The sequence below is a fragment of the Maniola jurtina genome, chromosome 22 (assembly GCF_905333055.1).
Source record: "Maniola jurtina chromosome 22, ilManJurt1.1, whole genome shotgun sequence".
NCBI classification, from domain to species: domain Eukaryota; kingdom Metazoa; phylum Arthropoda; class Insecta; order Lepidoptera; family Nymphalidae; genus Maniola; species Maniola jurtina.
The window spans coordinates 5,941,120-5,963,864 of NC_060050.1; the positions used below are offsets into that span (position 1 = coordinate 5,941,120).

The 22,745-nt window shown below is 37.0% G+C and overlaps 2 protein-coding genes across 3 annotated transcripts; one reads left to right on the top strand and one right to left on the bottom strand.

Moving 5' to 3' along the window:
- Positions 1 to 1,340: 1,340 nt before the first annotated feature.
- On the bottom strand, positions 1,341 to 17,641 carry LOC123876613 (intracellular protein transport protein USO1-like). Of its 2 annotated transcripts, none has more exons than XM_045922889.1 (19): positions 17,308 to 17,641; positions 17,119 to 17,224; positions 16,554 to 16,772; positions 16,282 to 16,358; positions 15,833 to 15,977; positions 15,272 to 15,429; positions 14,942 to 14,991; positions 14,484 to 14,550; positions 13,584 to 13,802; positions 13,105 to 13,349; positions 12,361 to 12,583; positions 11,498 to 11,677; positions 10,840 to 11,104; positions 10,223 to 10,333; positions 4,997 to 5,190; positions 4,187 to 4,531; positions 3,691 to 3,921; positions 2,768 to 2,953; positions 1,341 to 1,738 (listed from the first exon to the last, which is right to left on the bottom strand). In XM_045922889.1, exons 1-19 carry the CDS (start codon positions 17,425 to 17,427, stop codon positions 1,652 to 1,654), a joined length of 3,228 nt encoding a protein of 1,075 aa, XP_045778845.1. In that variant the 5' UTR covers positions 17,428 to 17,641; the 3' UTR covers positions 1,341 to 1,651. The 2 variants fall into 2 exon arrangements, with proteins under 2 accessions (XP_045778845.1, XP_045778844.1); XM_045922888.1 differs by having other exon boundaries at positions 16,542 to 16,772; positions 17,308 to 17,640.
- Positions 17,642 to 17,790: 149 nt separating this feature from the next.
- Positions 17,791 to 21,699, top strand: LOC123876636 (pseudouridine-5'-phosphatase-like). Its single transcript, XM_045922933.1, has 4 exons — positions 17,791 to 18,164; positions 18,970 to 19,188; positions 19,924 to 20,153; positions 20,842 to 21,699. The coding sequence occupies exons 1-4, from the start codon at positions 18,110 to 18,112 to the stop codon at positions 21,019 to 21,021; spliced, it is 684 nt and encodes a 227-aa protein (XP_045778889.1). The 5' UTR covers positions 17,791 to 18,109; the 3' UTR covers positions 21,022 to 21,699.
- The last annotated feature ends 1,046 nt before the right edge of the window (positions 21,700 to 22,745 follow it).

Genomic DNA, 22,745 nt, shown 5'->3' on the forward strand with positions numbered 1-22,745 from the left:
CGAACAGTACCTATGGCGTTATGTTGGCACCCCTGTATGTTGGGTGGTCATTGGCACCATATTTAACGCAGATTTTGTTTATTTTCATTTGATTTTCCTGAATGAATGAAATGAAAATAAACGAAATCTACGTCTTCTCATGCCAATATGGCGCCAATGACCACCCAACATACAGGGATGCCAACATAACGCCATAGGTACTATTCAATGAAACGCACTATACCAATGACATGACAGTCAATTTAGACAGGCTCTATTAGCTGCTGTAGGCCAGCTGGAGTGTCACTAACTTTTCTCAATCTGTTTATTCCCGGATTCAGATCGGACTTGTGTACAAGCACCCTAAAACTACAACGTCATTTATTAAAATGGTCCTTTACATTTTTTATTACTGTTAACTATAATAAAATTAGGCTTAGCAATTAGTCCATACCAAAGAAACTATGCATTGACATTTTAAAAACATAATTTACAAATATACTTAAATCTGAAAATAATCTTTTTGTCTTTTATTATTATTCAGTCTATACTTGAGAATCAAGTATAATCTATGTTGATGTGTGTCAAGTGATTTTAAAAATTAATTAAGAGCTGTAAAGTTAAAACTTAGAACAGTTATAGAATAACGCTACACAGACAAGTTTTAATTTTCAAAAATAAAATTTTTTCAGGGTACCTGCTGGCCATGAAAGCCGAAAAAACTTAGTATTTCGTCTTTTTTTTTTTAAATATATTTTGGACGCGAATTTTAATTATACAGGTTTTTATTTTTAAAAATATTTTTAACAATTGCTGAAAGATACCGCCTAAAATAATAAATTGGGAAAACTCCTAATTTGTACTACAAAATTTAATTATTTATAAACACTTTTGGAATCAAAATGTAGGCAATAAAAGCCGGCAGTGCTTTTTTGCCTGTATGGAATGCATACTGGTATGTTTTATAATTTCATTGTACATATTTAGAAAGAAGATCTGTGATATCAGCACAAGAGGACGTTGCTACTTAAAAGGATCCAATCCAAAAACAGTTACGCTCTTAGTAATCGACTGTAAACTGACAACATGTCCTATCTTATTTCACTATATACTATTTCGTACTCCGTAGTGTCACAGTTCAAGACAGTTATCTAGCTGGAACAAAAATTTAAAACACATACAGTACAGTACGTACGTACATACAGTAGCGAGGCATCACCCCCCGACTCAAAAAGAGGGGAGTTATAAGTTTGGCGTGTGTATCTGTCTGTGGCGTCGTAGCTCCTTAACTAATGAACCGATTTTAATTTAGTTTTTTTTTTGTTTGAAAGGTGGCTTGATCAAGAGTGTTCTTAGCTATAATCCAAGAAAGTTGGTTCAGCTGTTTGAAATTTATCAGCTCTTTTCTAGTTACTGTAACCTTCACTTGTCGGGGGTGTTATAAATTTTTAATTTACACTTGTTCTTTTACAGTTTATTCTTTCATCCTGTAAAGTTGATAAAATTGATATAGTACCAGTTGTCAGTTCGCAGTCGATATTAAGTATATCCATTTCTGTATACTTAACCGATTGTACTACGTCCATAGTTTAGAAAGTGATTGCGATCGTGACGTTGTATCTATTAACTTGCGTGCTAGCCACTCGGCATCCATCATGTAAAGCACTTTTTGTCAGTGGACACTGTCTGGGGTATCTTGGAAGTTGGCTTGGGCGAGACGGGCAAAATCTTCTGTCAGTTCATTTATTCTTGCTGTATACTAGAAGTTAAGAGAGAGAATGTTTTAGCTTAGTCTAAATATTAATAATTCATAGGGGAAACCCGCACTGGAAGAATTCTGTGACCAGAAATAGTTACTTACTGTTATTAAATTTTTAACGTTAAAACTACCAAAACATTTAGTTGTGTTACGTTAAAAAATGTAACGTTAATAGTAGCATTATACCAATATGTTTGAACGTTATATTTTTATTGTTATTTAACGGTAAATACGCGTTAAGCGAGGATGCTAAATGTGAACAAATGTTTACGGCGTCAACACAAAAATTCGCTAAAAGTGTTGTAAACAACAATTAGTAACAGTTACCGGTATTAATAATGGTATCTAAGACGGTAGATAAGTAGTAGGTGTATGAGTATCGTTATTTTTATCGTTACTTTTTAACATTAACATAATACCACTACGAAAAAATACCGATCATTCCGCACGCGTTCTTTTTTTCCATGTCACAGAATTCTGTGGGAGAAATAAAATAATGCCATCCTTTTCTGAATATTCCCTACAGAAAGGGACGGATGATTTATCCTGTACTTACATCGACTTGCGCATATCGCTGCGACTGCGACAGGGTACGCTTCTCCTTATATTCTTTCTTCCTGCAACCTTGTTTTCTGCAGTCAAGGACTGCATGATTTCAGTCGCTACTTACGGCAACTTACGCGACTGCAAATGGGTTGCTTTTCCTGATTTTATTTCTTCCTACACCCTTGACTCTGTAGCTTCACGAATTCTAAACTATATCACAAAGTTTTAAAATATTGCCATCCTTTTCCCTAATGTTTCCTGCAGAAAAGGACAGCCTGATTTCATTCGCTACTTACATCAACTTGCGCATGTTGCTGTGACTGCGACGCAACAAGTCTATTTTTAATGATATTTACTCTCTTCTTGCATCTATGATTCGATAGCTTCATGAATTCCAAACTGTATGAACAGGTTTAGAAATATTGCCATCCTTTTCCTAGTGTTTATTACAGAAAAGGACAGCATGATTTAATCAGTACTTACATCAACTTGCGCGTATTGCTGCGACTGCGACGGGGTCCGCTTTTCTTTATGTTTCCGTTCTTCTTGCACTCGACAGTTCACATAGTAGTTGACCTGGTTCTGCAGCTTCACGAATATCTTTCTGTATTCGTCTTGTATCCTGTTCATTTCGTTGTTGATGTGGCTGTCTTTTTTCGCCATATATTCCTGTGAACATTGTACAAGTAAAATTACACTTCACACTAATCACACTATCACACTTCACACTAATATTATAAAGGCGAAAGTTTGTGTGTGTGTGTATGTTTCTTACTCCTTCACGCAAAAACCACTGGACGGATTTGACTGAAATTTGGAATAGAGATAGATAATATCCTGTTTTTCACATTCCACGCGGGCAAAGTCGCGGGCATTGGCTAGTAATATATAGTCCGTACAAAATGACTTCTCACATACCATTTTTATCTCTATGGGTCAACTGTCAGGTCAAAAGTACGATTCACCTTTAAAATGAGGACTGAAATCGTGCTTTTGAGATGATATTTGTCACATAAAGTTAAAATGGCGCGTGAGACGTCATTTTTTACGTATTGTAGCTTTTCAGGCGAGCGGTGCCAAAGCTATGATATATCTACAAAATTTATCGTCTTGCTTTATTCAACATATTGAGTTTTCGTTCTATGTTCTTAGATTGCATTATACGTTTTATAGTGGACTAACAGTCAATTTACCATAAAATCGGTAATCATTTAAGGTCCCAATTTTACTTTTCAATATACAAATGGTCAGGACCTTGAATCTAACTCGGTAAAATATACCCCATTTTGCAGATCTTTAATTTTTTCGAAACTTTTTTACAAAAATTATGTATAAATAATTATGATACTATAGAATCAAGATTTCTTCCATAAACGTATGTTGACTATGGATTTAAAATAGCTCACCTTATAAGTTAATACAGTTCTTTTGGCGTTCTTATATTTCTCTTGGAGCATTTGGTGATCAGATTGCAACTTGGTGTATTTCTGCTCTATTTGCGTCAAACTTGATTGCAGCTCTAACATTTTGGTCTTCAGCGACTGACACTCTTTAGCACTCGAACTGGTCTTCTGTTTCCAATCTTCTTTTTCTTTCTTCAATATATCTTCTAAGGAACCCAGACGGGATAACCGCTCCTTAAATAAATAACAGAACAATCGTAATATATAACGTGTTTCTCCAGAATGAAACTATAATGTTAACATTTGTTAAGTTCAGTCAGTTTCTTTGGTACCTAAAATACTATTGGCCTAAACACTAAAGTCAATTAATTGTTAGGAGTCGTTTAGTTATGAATTGTAATAAAGCTATTTTTACCATAGGTACCACTATTTTCTTTAGCATCAAATCATGTCTTTATACACTTTTACAAAAAAAAACTTATGAATATAGCTATTTTACCTTATATTTTTCAGCTTTATGCCTCCATTCGCCGATTTCGTCCTTCGCTCTTTGGCATTCACTTTGCATTTCATTGTGCTCCTTAATAAGCACCGATATCTCATTTTCCTTTGACTCTAATATTTGCGTGACTTTTGCCCTCTCCGATAGTATGAACTCCTTTAACGTATCAATTTCCTTCGCCTTTCGTTCTAGTAAGTCTTTTAGTTTAGTCACAGTTGATAGTTGTTCAGTCTCCATTTCTTTTAGTCGCCTCGCGCAGTTCATTTCGATAGTTTTGATTTCTAGTGTGAATTTCTCAGCTATCTGATCTCTTATAGCTTTTTCTTTCATCATTAATGCAGTCTGGTAAAAATGAATAAGACTATTATAACAAAAACACTTCAAATAATCATCATTCATCAAACTTTAAATGTTAAGCTGCGAGAGTAAGAAATACAAACACATACAATCTTTCGCCCTTATAAAATTAGTGTGATGGTAATATCGACCGCTACTATTAACAATATCTTTGTAATATAACATATCAAATGTTTTGGTACCTAGTTTTAACGTTAATTTAGTATCGGTAACCGTTTCTGGTCGCGAGAATAGGAAAGAAGTGGAACGAGGTCAAGTATTTAGCTCAAAATCGTTCAGGAGGGCGCAATACTATAAAAGCTCTCTACCCTATTTTTTTTAATTTTCAACAAAAAATGAAAAAAACCTGGTTTCATTGTGCTCGTAAGCGCTTGACGCCTTGTCTAAGAACTTGCACAACATCTGGGGAGGAAATAGGACAAACAAACACCACAACAGACAGAAACCTACCTTAGCAGCGAGAGGATCATCACAATCGGGTGCCGGTTCTGGACTGGGGGCGGTCTGCGGTAAGGAGTCTTCAGTATTGGTGCCGACGGAGCGAAGATCGCTCAGTTTCTTGTATCGCTCCATTATGTACTTTTGAAAGAACTCCGCTTTGCCTTTCAATTCTTTCATTAGCGTTTCGTTACTTTCCTGGGATGCTAGAATGAAAACATTTAGTACTTTGAGCAACTGACTAAACCGACCAATCAAATTACATTCATACTTCCATTCATACTGTTGTATAGAAGTGGGTATTATGAAAATAAATATAATAAAGTTCAGTTCCCATCATGTACTCGTTTGATTTACATCATGGTGGCATCGGTGAATGTAATTAAATAATAATTGCGCGTGTAGAACTGTGTAATGTACGTTAAGATAAGTTTTGGATGCAGTGTGCAGTGATAAGTAAATAATAAAAATGGAACACGCGAGGCCACCAGCGGAATTGTGCCTGGAAGGTGGGCCGGCGTGCCGTGCAACCGCGTGGCGAAAATGGCGGCAGCAGTTTTATGTATTTTTAAAAGCGGCCGGCGTTCACAAGGAATCTACGGATGTGCAGGCCAGCCTACTAGTAAACTTGATAGGATCGGAGGGTTATGATATTTATACGACGTTCAAATACACAAAAGAAGAAAATCGTGAAGATATTGATACATTGGTAAAAAAATTCAACGAACACTTTGGCACGAAACAAAACACAACTATGGTACGTTTCAAGTTCTTTACCCGAAATCAAGAATCTGGCGAGTCGATCGACGAATACGTGACGGCCTTGAAAATTTTATCAGAACATTGTGAATTCGAGCATTTAGAGGAAGGCCTTATTCGTGATCGAATAGTTTGCGGCGTATTGGATAGCAAAGTACGAGATAGATTATTGAGGTCAGAAGAGTTAACTTTGCAAAGTGCTCTTAAGATATGCCGGGCTAATGAGATGTCGATTGAAGAGAAACAGAACATCGAAGGCACCAAGGCGAAGGCTGAGGAGGCGTGTGCGTCATCATCATCGACGTCAGTGGACGTGATACGAGGCGGTCGCGTAGGCGCGGGCGGCGCGGCGCCGCCGCCGTGGGCTCGGCGCGGGCGCGTCCCGGCGCGCGGCGGCCGCGGCGCGCGGAGCGCTGTGGCTCGCGCTCCTCCTCGCGGCTCCTCGACGGACGTGGCGTCGCGGCGTTGTAAAAAATGTGGCGGATTTCAGTGCGATGGTGGTTATTATTGCCCGGCGCGCGAGGCTATCTGTTTTTTATGTCGATCTATCGGGCATTTTCGAAACGTCTGTGCTTTAAATTCACGAAAGAATGTGTACCAAATAGTGGAAAACAGTGATACGGATGAGGAATCGTATGATATCTGGACAATCGACGGTGACTTAACGTGTAAGGACAGGAACAGATGGTATGAAACTTTACAATTATTTAATAGTGTTCAAACGGAAAAATTCAAACTCGATACTGGATCGGATCTTAACGTTATATCTTTAGAAAAATATAAACAACTAGGTTTTCAGTTATCATCCTTACAACAAAATAACGCTCGGGCCCAATCCTTTTGTGGTTCTAAAATACCTATACTGGGATCGTGTTATATTTCTTGGATGTATAAAAATAGCATATATAATCTTCAATTTTGCATTTGTAAATATGACTGTGAGAGTGTATTAGGTAAATATGCTTGTGAGGAGTTAGGTATTGTTAAACGTGTGTTCACTATTAATATAGATAAATATGCTGATTTATTTAAAGGATTAGGTAAACTGCCAGGCGAGTACAAGATTATTATTGATTCAGGAGTACAACCGTCGGTCTGTCCCGTCAGAAAAATACCTATCGGTGTTCGTGATAAGTTAAAAGTGGAACTAAAGCGCATGGAAGATATGGGTGTTATAAGGAAAGTATCGCATCCTACCGATTGGGTGAACGCGATAGTAGTAGTAGCCAAGAAAAATGGTAGTAGTATACGTGTTTGTCTCGATCCGAGACCGCTAAACCGGGCGGTGCGGCGCGCGCATTACCCGCTGCCTACACTCACGGAAATAGCCGCCAAGCTACAGGGTGCGCGATATTTCAGCAAGCTAGATGCTCGTTCGGGTTACTGGATGATTCAGATTGATGATGAGAGCGCAGATCTATGCACGTTCGGAACACCTTTTGGACGATATCAGTTTTTACGCTTACCTTACGGAATTAATTGCGCTTCGGAGGTGTTTCACGCTCGTGTGCGGCAACTCCTGGAAGATCTGGAGGGCGTAGATTCGTTCGTGGATGATATCATCGTATGGGGTACGACTAAGGCGCAGCACGATGACAGACTAAAATGTTTATTAGAAAGGGCGAGGCAAGTAGGTATAAAATTTAATAGAGAAAAATGTGAGTTTAGCGTTCAGGAAGTGAGTTATCTGGGGCACACGTTTAGCTCGGAGGGCATGTCAATCGACAAAAGCAAGCTAAAGGCTATCGAAGACATGCCTATGCCCCAAAATAGGTCTGCCTTAGAACGGTTTTTAGGCATGGTTAACTACTTGTCCAAATTTATTACGAATTACTCAGAGTTAGCGTCACCTCTGCGCAGTTTATTGAAAAAAGACGTAGTGTGGCGTTGGGAAGAGGCGCATGATAACGCCGTGCGTGAACTGAAGCGAAAGTTATGCGCAGCGCCCGTGCTGGCGCTGTACTCGCCGCGCGAGCCCGTGCTGCTGTCCGTGGACGCGAGCTCGCACGCGCTGGGCGCGGTGCTGCTGCAGGCGGGCCGCCCCGTGGAATTCGCGTCCTGCACTCTCACCGACACGCAAACCAGGTATGCGCAAATAGAAAAGGAGTTGCTTGCCATTGTATTTGCTCTAGAGCGATTTCATCAGTATCTGTACGGCCGGGGTGACATCACGGTCGAAACAGATCATAAGCCCTTAGAAGCCCTGTTTAATAAACCGTTAGACGCGGTGCCTGCGCGTTTGCAGCGCATGATGCTACGAATTCAAGGTTATAACTTTAAAGTGGTATATAAGCCAGGGAAATATATGTTCGTTGCGGACACTCTGTCGCGCGCTCCGCTGCCGGAGCTGATGAGCAGTAACGTCTCGGTTGAAGTCGAGGCGCATTCCTGTTTTGTAATTAATAACGTCCGATTTAGTGATGAAAAAATTAAATTAGTTAAAAAAGGCGTCGAGTCGGATAAGGAATGCCAAACTATTATCAAGTACATAAAAGATGGGTGGCCAGTAAATAAATATGATGCCGATGAATGTGTGCGGCACTTATGGTCATACAGAGAAAGTTTTGAATATATAGATAATATTATTTTAAAAGATAATTTAGTTTACATACCCCGAAGCCTTCGTACAGAAATGATAAACCGTGTTCATGAAGGTCACATGGGCATCGATCGGTGCAAGCGGCGCGCTCGATTGGTAATGTTTTGGCCGGGCATGGCGCGCGACGTGGAGCGCGCGGTGCGCCGGTGTGCGACGTGCGCGCAGCACGCGCCGCGACCCTCGCGAGAACCCATGATACCGCACGAGATACCAGATATTCCGTGGTCGAAGGTAGGTTCGGATATTTTTCAGTATCGAAATAAAAACTTTTTAATTCTCGTAGATTATTTTTCAAACTTTATAGAAGTCAGTTCGCTCAGTAGTATAGGAAGCAAGGCGGTCATACAAGCTATGAAGGATCAGTTCGCCAGGCATGGCATTCCAGTTCAATTGGTCACTGACAACGGCCCGGCGTATTGCTCAAGGGAATTTGCCGATTTCCGAACAAAATGGGGGTTTTCTCATATCACTACGTCACCCAACTATCCTCAAGCTAACGGCCGAAGTGAAAAAAGCGTACGAACTATTAAAAATATGTTAATTAAAGCAACTAATTCGGGATCAGACTTTCACTTGGGACTGCTGAACTTTAGAGCATGTCCACGCGATGGAGTAAGCTCTCCAGCTGAACTGCTCATGGGGCGCAGATTAAATACCAGGCTTCCAGCGCATGAGCGATCTCTTAGACCCCAGCGTGATAACACCGCGGATTACCAAAGCATCTTAGGTAAGCAGGTTAAGAGTAAAACTTATTACGATCAGCATTCGCGAGTTTTGCCCGAACTAGTACCGGGACAGAGTGTAGTTATGGTTGATGAAGGCAAACGGAAGCATGCCGTAGTACAAAGTGCAGCGCCTCAACCGCGCTCGTACTTCGTCAAGGACAATGTGTCCGGGAGACGTTACAGACGAAATAGACGTCATTTACTACTCATGCCTCCAGTTGAAGCTCGCGCAACGGAGGAAGATAAGTGGAGTGACGCAGAAGGCGACAATCATAATACACCTCAGGATACTCATCCTACTGCTACTACTACCGCGGAAACCCTTACGGTCTATGATAATGAGAGTATGCCAAATAATGAAAATAAAATAGCAGCACGCAGACCGGCGGCTGTCAAGGCTCGCATGAATTTAAAATATTTAAAATGATTATTTATTAATTAAATAGGTACAATTCATTACAGCTAGATTAATTCTAATATATAAACAATATGCATGTATAATTAATTTTTATTTTTAGTAAGTAGTATGTAATGTTTAAATATTTTAATTAATTAATGTTTTAATAATTTACTTAATGTTAAATTGGATTACGTATATTAATGTATACCTAATTTCAGTCTTAAGTTTCTCTATTGATCAATTAATAATATTGTAAGAATATATTATTGTGTTCTTAACTTTATAAAAATAAGGGGAAAGATGTTGTATAGAAGTGGGTATTATGAAAATAAATATAATAAAGTTCAGTTCCCATCATGTACTCGTTTGATTTACATCACATACTATTAGTATAATAAATGCGAAAGTGTGTATGTCTGTGCTAGCTTTTCGAAGCCCAACAGTTGAACCAATTTTGATGAAAGGTACAGGGTTAGCTTACATGCCGAGGACATAGGCACAGGACATACATTATATCCCGGAAAATCAAAGAGTTCCCACGGGATTCTTAAAGGCCCATCCATTTAATCGATTATAGGATTTATTCTGGAAAATCAGAGTTCCCACGGGATTCTTAAAGGCCCATCCATTTAATCGATTATAGGATTTATTCTGGAAAATCAGAGTTCCCACGGGATTTTTAAAAAACCTAAATCCACGCGGACGAAGTCGCGGGTATCATTAGTTTTATAGTATTCTTTAGTCCTGTTACTTACCCAATTTCATGTTGTATTTGCTCAGTTGCTCTTCCAAAGTCCTTATGTGCTTTAACTGTTTTTCACACTGGGCACATGCTTCCATCTCTTTTCGCATTGCAATTTTTTCATCTGATAAAATCGTTAAAAAATCATTAAATCAAACACAAAATTTTATATTGTGTTGTATTATGTAGTATATTCCATTTAAATGAAATAAAAGAGGTCTATTCCATTACTAAAAGTAGTACTATAGAGTGGTTAAGACAAGGACCTTTAAGTTTTTAATAAGAGAACTTCCTGTTTAAAATTTTGCTATCCATTCGAACACTAATATTCATACTATACCATTATAAATGCGAAAAAACTCTGTTTGTCTCAACCACTGTCCCAATCTTGAAGAAATTTGTCACAGAGATAACTTGTATCTTGGGGATTATTGTAGTATTTTTATCCCAAAAAATAAAAATTCTCACGGAATTTCCAAAATCTAACTCCACACGGATGAAAACGCAGACTTCAGCTAGTTCTCAAAAAATCCACTATTTCGATCTTCCAACCAAATATAATTGGCATGGTGGTTTTCTTTTTAGCGATTCTCAAAATTTACGCATTATACTAAATTAGGCTAGCCATACCTTCAAGAAACTTGTTAAGCTTCTCAGTAAACTCCTTCTGTTTGTCCGTAAACTCTTTCTGAAGCTCCGATATTCTCTTATTGGCTCTTTCTAACTCTTCTTTAGCATTGGAAAGTTCCATTGTCAACTTTTCAACAGCCCTTTTTTCTTTCTCTATTCGCTCTATGTAATCCCTCTCATGAGATTTGTACTGTTCAATTTCTCTCTGACTTTTGATTTGTACGTCTTTCAGTTCCCTTGTAACTGCGTCGCGAGCGCTGCATACCTTCGAAATTGGATAGATAAATATTTTTTAATTAACTATATGCACATGTTTTACCACAATGACACCTGATGGAAAGTGATGATACATACAATAAATGTGATGCGATGTGGCCAAAATATATAAGGATCCACTTTTCATTATGTGGTATTTTTAATAGAAAGAAAAAAGATGTGTAAGTACGCCACCCATAGACCACAGTTCGTCACGTTCGAATTTCAACTCGTACTTTGCACTCTAGCAAGCAAAATTACTACTTTCCACACAGATTTCAAAAAGCAAAGGAATCCTTTCCGAGTGAGTGAGATGAAAAAACAATTATTGTAACAACTACTTATGTACCTAATCACAATCAGCAAATACTTGATACTTTCACCACTTGAAAATGTCACTTACCTGTAAATACAACGTTTTTAATTCTCCGTTTTCCTTTAACGTGTCTTTTAATCGTCCGTTATAGGTCTCCAGTTCCCGTAAGAGATCGGCGTTCGCTTCTTGAACGAGCGACGCGCGGCTGCCTTTTTCGGCTTTTAGTTTGTCATATTCCATTTCCAACTCCGTGTATTTCAATTCTAGCTATTAAACATGAGAATAAAATGTATAAATAAAATCAATTTAATCACATATAACATACTAGATGAAGCCCTCGACTTCGGCTGCGTAGATTTAGGATTTAAAAAAACCCGTACCCACAGGATTTTTAGCTTGCATTCCAAAGATGAACATAGGCTAATTTTAAGCCAGAAAATAAAATAGTTTCTGCGAGATTTTTAAACCAATCCTTCCGCTTTATTGATTGTGATGAAATTTCGTACAGATTTATAACTTGTGTTCTAAACATAGGCTACTTTTTTTGATCAAAGAGGTTTAGAAATCCTAGATTCACGCGGACGAAGTCGCGAGCATCATCTAGTATATACAATGTGTTATAAGAACGGTACCAAAAACAAAGACAGATAGTAGTACTGATAATAATTTCTAACAAGACACCATAAAAAAAAAAGTATTGCAAATAAAATGTCTAACTGGCGCTAGAGGTCAACGAACGTTGCGTAGATAGTTGCTGCGGGGTCAATGCCACATTGTAGGCGGGGCATTAACACTGAGTTTTGCACGCTATACATTACGGTATGACAAGTACTAAATCACTAAAATTACAAGTGTAAGGTAAACGGTTATTGGTATTGGATTGTGTTTAGGCAGTATAATAATAGCGCTAAGTTTTAGCTAGCATTCAAATTACATCATATTTAACTTACATTTTTCATTTCAGCTCTCAGTTCTTCGGCGTCCTTTCTCATTTGTTCATTCTGTACTTTATAACTCTCTACCAGATCGCTGTCAGTGTTAGTTCCGAGAAGTTCCACTTTGTTTTGTAGAACCGCCAGACGTGAGTTCAGTTGCATCTCTATGCCTTTTTGTTCTTCCAGCTTTGCTCTTAGTTCGGATTCTTGTTTCCTGTATTGCTCTAATCGTTTTTCGCTATTTGAAATAAAAACAGTTTATCATCATCAACTCATTGCCTATTGAGCACAGGTCTCCTTACAGAATGAAAAGGATTAGCAGACTTCACACACCTTTGAGAACATTATGGAGAACTGTCAGGCATACATGTTTTCTTACAATGTTTTCCTTCACTCTTAAAGCAAGTCATATTTAATTAACTTCGACATGTTAGAGGTGTGTGCCCGGATTCGAACCCTGGACCTCCAAATAGGACCAACCAATGTCTTAACTATAAGGCTATTATCGATAAAGTGATTATGAAGTTCGGTCGTTAATTATTTTAAAAGCAATATGTGACAAAAAATTATACAGTTTTAAAAATAAATAAAAACCTAATGTTAATGACTACCGCCACCCATGAACATTTGCAGTACTAGAGAAAACGCCAATGCATTGCTGGCCTTTCAGAAATTTATTGGAAATTTTTAGTATTTCAAATATAGGTAATGCCTAAGAGGGAGTTTAAAAACTACGGAAATAAAATAACGAATCCGTACCGTTTTGCTATTTCTTCTTGCATGGTAGACAGTTTTTGGATCTGTTGTTTGTGTCGACTCAACACTTCCTTCAAAGTCGCCAACTTGCCAGGAGATGGTGGATCACCTAAACTGTAACAGTTGTCAGGCAGTGCCTCCATCAGTATCTGGTTGAGCGTAGTTCTCCAGTTCTCATACTCTCTCTGAGTGGCCGCCATCTTGTTGCGACACATCACCAGTTCCTGCGCTGTAGCTTTTAATTTTGACTGAAATAAAATGAGGACAGAATTTGGAGTTTTTTCTTTTGGCCTCGCCATCAAGCTGGCGAGAGGGACGTGTGGCCTCGTTGTGACAACGCATATCAATTTTGTGATTCATTATCGATTGTGATTGTTGAGCAACGCTGACCTAAGTCGGTAACTGGATGGGTGGTTTTTTGGGCTTGTCTAACAAAAAAATTGGGTTACATATGTCTCAAATAGTTGGTAAGTATGACTTACCCCCAGTTCCTTGACTTGCTCTCTAGCCGTATTCCTTTCATTGGTCAAGTGTAGCACTTTTTCTTTCAGTTGGTTAGTTTCTCCACTGACCAGTCTACTCTGTGCCACTTCCAATTCACTGGCCAGACGATTTATAGTAGCACCTTTTTCAATTAGGATCGCCTCTTTCTCTCTGTCGCGATCTGTACATCGTTTTTCTAGCATTTTTATTTCATTATCCTAAAAATCAATACATATAAAAAGTAAAGACCTGACTCACTCAATGATTGACCCATCCCTTGGACCTAGAAAACTAAAACTTTGTAAATATGTTCCTATTATAATATAGACATGGAATAAGACTGCATTTTTCGAAATTCCCACGGGATAGGGATATATTTTCGCTTTATGACTGAAGCTAAACTGACAGATTAAAGCTGGGGCAGGATAGCTATAAATAATTAAAGTTAATGAAGGTACAGTTCTACAAGCCGTATCGGTAAAATTTTTTGCTCAGGAAAACGCAACCTAATGCTGTCGATTGAAACAAAATGTGCACCAATGAAATACAGACCTTATTACTGGAACTAAGATTTAAAATCCGAAGAACAACAGAAACTCGACGTGCCATCTCGCTCATAAATCGCGCGTACATAATGTGGCGCATAGGCAACAACAAATAGCGGATAGGCATGCGCTGATTGGCTGAGATATTTTCACGCCATTCAAAAATAAGATTTTTGCGCAGATACTTTGGCGTAACTTTTAATAGTGGGCGTATAGTACACGTCACGAAATTACAAAATATGCATGGAGTTACAAACAGGTCCAAAACACTTTATTTATCTAAATAAAGCTACATCTATATTTTTATTTTCTTGTATAGTGGAAATTCTAGGATTAAAATGAAATTGTGATCACCTTTTCGTCCAGCCTACTTTTAGCTCTCATTAAATCGTTTTGCAATCTGTCCATTTCTTCACGATGTCTAAAATAAAGTAAATCAATTTTATGGTTTTTCAATGTTCAGTAAAATTAAAAAGAAAAAAAAAACCGAAGTGCGAGTCTGATTTGCACACAAAGGGTTCCGTACCATCGTACAAGGTAAACCTAACATTTTGTAGAACATTGCAAGTTAATGACGGACTGCGCCATCTATATGTGAATTAGAAAAAATAATTTATGAACACATTTTAATTTTTTTGTGATGTAACCACAAATTCATGGATTTCACATTTTCCCTTTACTTGTGCTTTAAGATCTACTTTAGGTTTCTTGACAGACACAACAGATAGACAGACAACGAAGTGATCCCATGAGGGTTCTTTTTATCACTTTGAGGTACTGAACCCTAGAAATAAATGTAAAGAAATTGATACCTATCTTGCTGTTCTCTGAACAGCGCATCAGTGTCATGTGAATGTGCCACCTGCAAAAAAATCAGAAGCATTTTAATAGGTGTAATATATAGAGAGAAAATGGAGTAATACCTTAGTAGTTTCAGCATTGGCTTCTAATTTGGAAGTTCAGAGGTTCCATCCTGTGCACGGATCTCTAACTTTTAGAAGTTAATGTACGTTTTAAGCAATTGCTTTTACCGTGAAGGAAAACATCGTGAGGAAACCTGCATGTGTGAGAGTTCTCCATTATGTGCTCAAAGGTGTGTGAACAGTTGTTGATGATGATGATGAATATTATAGGTTTCAAACCTGCATAGTGTGGAGCCGTTGCTGAGCCTCCTGCACCGCCATATTAGCGGCTCGGAGCTCCAGCTTCAGTTGCTCTTTGTCCTGCTCACTGCCCACCAGTTTCTCCGTCAGTGACGTCAGTTGCTGTTCCAGCTCTATTGACTTGTGCTTGCTTGATGCTGTAAAATGGATACATAATAAAGATGCAATTAGTCAAAAATCTCTGTTGGTCTACTGCCGCAGTATGACTGCTATAGTGTGACAATCGCAATTACATTCATCATTGGACCCTATTACTAAGCATCTGCCCATCTGATTGTTTGTCTGTCAGCGACTGTATCTCATGAACTGTAATAGGGAAAGAGTTGTCTACAGTATTTCTGAAAAAAATGATTATATTTAAAAAAAGGAGATGGCAAATTTTGAAATGGCCACCATAGAAATAAAAATAAATAAAACGTACACAGTTTTATACCTTTAAGATGGTATAGAACCCTTTATGTGCAAGTTTCACTCACACTTGACTAGTTTTTATTAATAAAACTTTAGAAAAGTTTAATAAAACTTAAATAAAACCCATACCAAGTAAGCAATGAGCTTCTTGCAAGGAAAACTCCGCCTTATCCTTGTCTTGCAAGGCAGCTGTGAGTCTCGCTCGGAGGCTGTCTACCTCCATGTCAAGTTTTTGTCTCTGGTCTGCTAGTTGTTGACATTCTTTTAGACGCATCTACAAAAATATTATAGTTTGGAAGACTTCGCACAGAGTGCTCCAGTGGAAGTCCAAGGTTAGACTACTTGCTAATTTGGACATTTATAATTTGCATATTATTTTTTCTTAATAGAATAGCCAAAAGACGTAGAGACAGTTTTAAGCTAGTTTTATAGCTCATTTTCTGCATCGTTTTAAATCATGTTCATAACTCACACGTGCCAATTATCAGAATTAATAACAATAGCCAGCATTTCATAGCAAGTAAGAAAGTAATTTGAGTATTCAACATTTTATGTTTTTGAGTATAGGTGCAACTTACCTCATACATAACTTTAAGTGTTTCGTCATTCATGTAGTCTTGCCTGGCTTCAAAATTATTAATGCCATTGATATGTCCTAAAAAAGATTTAATTTACAATAATAATTATTATTATTGTTTCACCAACAAGAATAAAATAGTAATAGTGATAATATTTTTAACTCAACAAAACTACTGTGAAAACTGTGAAAACAGAATAAATCATAATTCTGCATAATGTAAGTTCAGGTATATTTTTATATTTTTCAAAATAACTCTACCTGCTGGTATACCTCTGTATTCTTGATTATAATAATGGTTTTGTCCATCGCCAGCACCATATGGACTGTAAGGCAGCTTTATAGGATCTTCCATAGTTCTCAAATGTTGCAAATGATTTTTAGGTGTTTCACAAAAGGGCTTTGAAGGTTCTGAGGCATGTTGAATTTCCTTTAAGTGATTTAGAGATTCTACATATGTAGGCGGTAACCCTGTTCTGATTGGATGCTGAGCTGAAATTGTTATGATATAAAATGAAGTTTTAATGACAAAACACATGAAAAATTGCAAACATTAAGGAATTTACCTGGTACAATAATTTCATGATTTGATAATAATTAAGTACCAGATTAGAAAATAAATCAAAAGTTTCTCTCTCTTTGTCAGTTTTTTGGTAGTTATTTAAACTAGAACTTTTAAACCAAATCATTGAAATTTGGCAAGAGGCACTGCCTGGAAGACATAAATCTACTTTTCACACTGAATAAAAAAATCCTACAGAATGAAAAAATTAATAAAACATGCGACCGAGATCGCGGGCAAAGCTTGATATGTATAAATAAAATTAATTAAATTTACCTTCATTGGGACAAGTCGCGTCTAAAGTGTAATTTCCACTACTGTTAACAGAACTATTATCATCTTCGTGTAGATCGTCGAAAGCATTCGCCAGATTGTGTTTCAGCTAAAAACAAACAACATCAACAATCATAGTGAAGTGTAAACAAACTTTCCCACGAGGTTATGTTGTGATATCGCGTAGAATACCTCTTCGTCGCGACGCTTCCGATCTTCTAGTTCTTCCTGCTCTTCTAGCCTGTCTTGCGCGCTATTATTTATGTGAATACTAGCTGCACCTTGAAACAAGCTCATACCAGGACCTTCCATAGTATGTAGAGCTTTTTCAAACAACACAACTTTATCAACAAACTCTTCGTAATTAAAGAACGTATTACACTGCAACGTGTTACACTTACAATCTAGTAACTTTGTTATGTAATAGAAAAGTTCTATGTATTGTTTGGAATTTTATGAACTTTTTAGTTTTTATTTTCAATAGTCGTTTTCCCAATTCCCACTTTTGGAAATGTCAAATGACGTTTCAAACTTCAAACAAACGAAAACAACGATGTTGCCATTTACCAGTATTATTATGTATTATTTTTATAGACTACATTATAATGTAGTCGGATTTTTCAGTTTTCTCGATTCGTTCTTTTCATTTTGGTCCAGGCGACAAAGTGAAGCGGGTAGGTAAAATAAATACTAGGGAATAGATATTCTCTTAATTAAATGATATTCGTGTTTATTATATTATGGCGCCAGTAAAACTACAAAGTACGTACCTATTAAGTAGGTACCTACCTAAGTATAGCCAGAACCAGATAAGATATTATCATTATTGAACCTCGATGACGCTTTAAACACAACGTAATTTCAAGGCAAACATCAATTTAGCGTAATGATTACATGATTTTGCAGCATTTCTGAAGTATTATCATATAGAGAAGGTTGTAGGTTGCTACAGTATCTTTTAGAAGGAATATAAAATAAAGTTTCTTCCGAAAAAATGTCATATAAACCAGTTACTCATGTATTATTCGATATGGATGGGTTGTTATTAAGTAAGTGTACAGAACTATCTTTTTTGTTTTTATGCGATATTAATCTAAACTTATTCATGACCAATATGAAAACGCATACAAAAGCCTGAATAGATTTTGATGAGGCAATAATACCTAGTTACATAATTATGAACATAATATTATAAGGTATTTATTGACCGAGCGAAGCGAAGTCTCTACATCTTGCACTTGAGTGAAATTGCACTTGTCCGACCTTCCGTCAGTCAGAGCTTTATATTAGGTATAATAATTTCTCCTGCAGTTGAACAACAATATTAGACCTACCGAAACGAAAGTATGTATTTCGAAACGAAGTTATCGGTTTCTAGGCAGCATCTTCTCGGAACGCTAAATCACTTGGCGGCATACGGCTTTGCCTATTTACCACAATGGTAACTAGCCATGGCCGAAGCCTCCTACCAGACCGATCAGAGACAATTTACAAATAATAAATTCCCAAACTGGCTGCCAGGAATGGAACCCCAGACCTCTCGCTATTATAAGACCAGGTACAAAAGAATCACTTGGCAAAGAAGTTTAAATAAATAGTGACTCTTGTTAGGATGCAATTAAGTGCAATTTAGGTTGTATAGCACTGCAGCATAAAAAAATGAACGCCTCTAATTCTATCACATAAATTCCCTTTCTTAAATGTACGAATTAACTAATTATACCTATCTATATTTCTCGGGTCACGTGACCAGTTCCATGGAGCCAAGCCTGCTATTAGTAGCCATTGGTATCTAGGAGATAACTAGGTACCTAGGTACTTAAAAACTCGAAGAATATAAATAGATACTTTCAGACACTGAAGACTTATACACAATAGGATTTGAACAAATCGCTTCTAGATTTGGCAAAAAGTTTACATTTGAACTCAAGTGCAAAATAATGGGCCAGCATAGCAGAGAGTTTGCTGGCAACATCATCAAGGAACTGGACCTTCCACTCAGCGTCGATGATTTCCTTGCGGAGACAAGAAAGATTTTTACTGAATTATTTCCACAATCTAAAGTTATGCCCGGTGAGTAGTTTTATGGCGACCGCTATCACTTCTGATGGTGTCATGTCATCATGATCATGTAATCTAAAGGTGCAGGCACATTGGGTTCACGCAGCGTGTCGTAATGCGACACAAGGCAATTTATTGGAGCTAAACCAAAGTAGGTACGGTACCTCCCTACCTACTATGAAAACAAGCGCGCTGTGTATCTAGGCTTGTGATCCGATTGCAGGTAGATCGTGATGTTTCTCGATCGAATTTTCTAAAACTAATGTTTCTACAAAACAATGCTACGTAGGGCCAAGGTTTTTAGATGTTTTTAGGTTGGTCCTGTATTATATCTATTATTCTTTTTTAAACATTAGATTTAGAAAATTTGATTGATCATGATTTTTGGAGGTAGTTCCAAAAATATTTTTCGCACTTAACAGTTTTTTAGTTAAAGGTTTGTACGCTTTACATACACACGCATACGATAGCTTAGTCTACCGTTATCAACTTTCATGACGAGAATTTGAAAGTCGGAAATCAAAGATTGTTACGAGCTTTGCATCTTTTATTTATTTATTTATTTATTGTCAACCAAAACAGATTACAATAATTACTTTAACTTAATTCTTAAATTGATACATTTTGACCTTATTGTAATCCTATATGGTCGCACAACATGACTATGGTTTTTTAGGCACGCTTAGTTATTATTTAATATTAATAAATTAAATTTAATATAAACAATTAATAAGTACACTTTTCCAGGCGTCGAGAGACTGCTCCTTCATCTACATAAACATAAAATACCAATGGGACTAGCAACAAGCAGTAGTAAAGAAACCTATGACATGAAGGCGACTCGGCATAAGGAATTGTTCAGACTGTTGTCGTACAAGACTTATGGGTCCGACCCTGACGTGAAGAGAGGGAAACCGTCTCCTGACATATTTTTGGTAGCTGCAGCTAAATTCGCTCAGAAGCCAACCCCTGAGAAAGTAAGATTTTTGTTTCTTCATATTATACATATAGTTAGGTAGGTGCCAGGTAGGTATACCGACCTACATACCTGCTAGGAGGGACAACGATTTGCGACCGAAGCCTGATCAATGTCCTACTTTATTAGGGTTCCGTAACCAAAGGGTAAAAATGGAGCTCTATTAATGTCATTCTGCTGTTTGTCTGTCTGTCTGTCCGCGTGTCTGTAGTCGTAGACGAAACGAGTTACAAACCTGAAATTGGTGTAGAACTTTGACCTTTGGGTCAACGTTCTACACCAAATACCAAAATTTCCACCAAATATTGAATTAAAAAATTAATTAAATTAGGTATGTTGTTTGACGTGAAAAATGAGCCGGTTTTTTTTTTGTTTTTACCCTAGTATTTGGGTCTCCCAGACTCTCTGTCTTTAATATTATCATCAATCGATTGATTTATCGACCTTTATTCATCGATCAGCCAAAGCTACCACATTCGAAATACCACATCGGTCAAATGGTTGTGGTACTGGTAGCACTTGCAGCTGCGGTTATAGGTTATCTACAGATATTTTCCAGATTTCTAATCAAGAATTTCAAGGACATCGTAGCAAAGATTGCATCTAAGGGGAGCCACGATCCTCAAAATTGAAGGAACGACGCGGATAAAAGGTTTTACTGGTTAAAATATAATTGTTTGCTTTTCCAGTGTCTAGTATTCGAAGACTCTTTAAACGGCGTAAGGGCAGCAGTAGCAGCCGGCATGCAAGTCGTGATGGTGCCAGATCCTCGCTTCGACCGCAATCTGGCGCCCGAAGCGACGCTCATACTCAACTCTATGGAAGATTTCCGCCCGGAAACGTTTGGTTTGCCGTCGTTTGATAAATGAATATCAGATAAAATGAGAATAAGGGCGGTTACGCACTCATTCGATCCGAATCCGTGAAAATAAAAAATAAGTTCCGAAATAGTCATAGAACTATTTATATGGCAGCTTATGCACTAGATCCGACTTTTCTCCGTTATCCGTGAGAATGCCTCGGATGTGCCTCGATTCAAATTGGATGTTTAGAATAGAATAGATTTTTATTCAAGTGGACTTTTACAAGTGCTTTTGAATCGTCAAAATAATTTATCACGTACCAGTATGAGGTAGATATGTCAAAGATGGTCACTGATGGATCAGACATCGGATTAGTGTCATAAGCAATATCCGAGATTTTTATATCCGAATTTTCACGGACTCGGATGAGTGCGTAACTTCTTTTACGGCTGAAATAACCCAATTATAATTCTATCTGTAATCTATCGGTCGGTTACGCAACGTTGTTACTTGTCAAAAATAGTAAGGTCTTTTTTGACAATAAAAGTCGTTAATAGGCACCTATAATATCGACAGATTACAGATGGATTGATTTCGACCGTAAATGAAATACGTAGATAAGTATTGACTTATGATTCATTTGCACACCTCTAGGTTTAAGTTATTTATTTGACAGATCTTGGTGCAATTTTCTTTTTTAGGGTTCTGTACCCGAAAGATACCAACGGGACCCTATTAACTAAGCCTCCGCTGTCCGTCCGTTTGTCTGTCAACAGGCTGTATCTCGTGAACAATAAGCTGAAATTTTCACAGAATGTGTAGGTACCTATTTCTATTGCCATTAGAACAACAAATAATAATTAAATTTCAAAATGATAAATTAAAGTGACTCCGAACAAGTGAAGTCCGATTCGCACTTGACCGATTTTTTAAGTCTAATTTAACTACAAGTTTTTTATTTACATTAACTTGTTAATTTGAATCTCAACAACTTAAATTATACAACTTCTAATACTGAGCAATAAGTATTGTTTCACATATTTTCGAAAAAACGATATAAATAGGTTTTAATTTTAATGTTTAAACTATCGTGAGTGATTTCCATTTTAAGTAGGTATAGTAGGGCTTACATTGAGTAAATACGTAAGTATAGCCGGTACATTTTTTGTATCACAAAATATTATTGACTTAATTAGGAATCACTAATTAAGAGCGTTTATGGATAGTTATTCAGAATAGTTTTATTGCTTTTCTATCGAATGAATGCAAACGAGGGTAGAGCAAGAGTAAAAATTATTATTGTACACCTCCTGTAATTTATTGTATTTTATACCTAGCTCGTTTCTCCTAAATAAAATAAAATAAAATTTACTTAAACGAATAGTTAAGTACTTTTATTTGCTTAAATTATAATATCTTTATTTGCATTTGAGGTGTATGTAACCAACAGTATAACAATAAAAAAAATCCAATAAATAAATAAAAACCGATTACAATAACCATGTACACTAAAAAGTAAAAATATTTTTTTAAATAGATAATTAGGTACCTAAGTAAGTATCAAATTATTCACTACATTCCTACTTACCTATTTTTAAAATCATTCAGTTAAAAAAATATTTTCAGGATGTAAAACTATAGATAATAACTTAAATAACTTTTAAAGCATTAAAGGTAAGCATTAAAATTAAAAAACTACGACAATATGTAGAAATACAAAACATTATTTAAATAATTGTAATAATGATAAAATGCTATAAAGGAACATAACAATTATTATTATTTTGTCA

Bases quoted from the DNA above. Each gene is read 5' to 3' on its own strand.
- LOC123876613 (XM_045922888.1), bottom strand. From the start codon at position 17,427: ATGGAAGGTCCTGGTATGAGCTTGTTTCAAGGTGCAGCTAGTATTCAC. The intron at 13,350-13,583 runs GTAAGTCATACT...ATTTTATTTCAG, and splicing joins AGCAAGTCAAGGAACTGGGG to TCAAAATTAAAAGCTACAGC. The intron at 11,678-12,360 runs GTAAGTTAAATA...CATGTTTAATAG, and splicing joins TGAGAGCTGAAATGAAAAAT to CTAGAATTGAAATACACGGA.
- LOC123876636 (XM_045922933.1), top strand. From the start codon at position 18,110: ATGTCATATAAACCAGTTACTCATGTATTATTCGATATGGATGGGTTG. The intron at 18,165-18,969 runs GTAAGTGTACAG...AGATACTTTCAG, and splicing joins TATGGATGGGTTGTTATTAA to ACACTGAAGACTTATACACA. The intron at 19,189-19,923 runs GTGAGTAGTTTT...ACACTTTTCCAG, and splicing joins ACAATCTAAAGTTATGCCCG to GCGTCGAGAGACTGCTCCTT.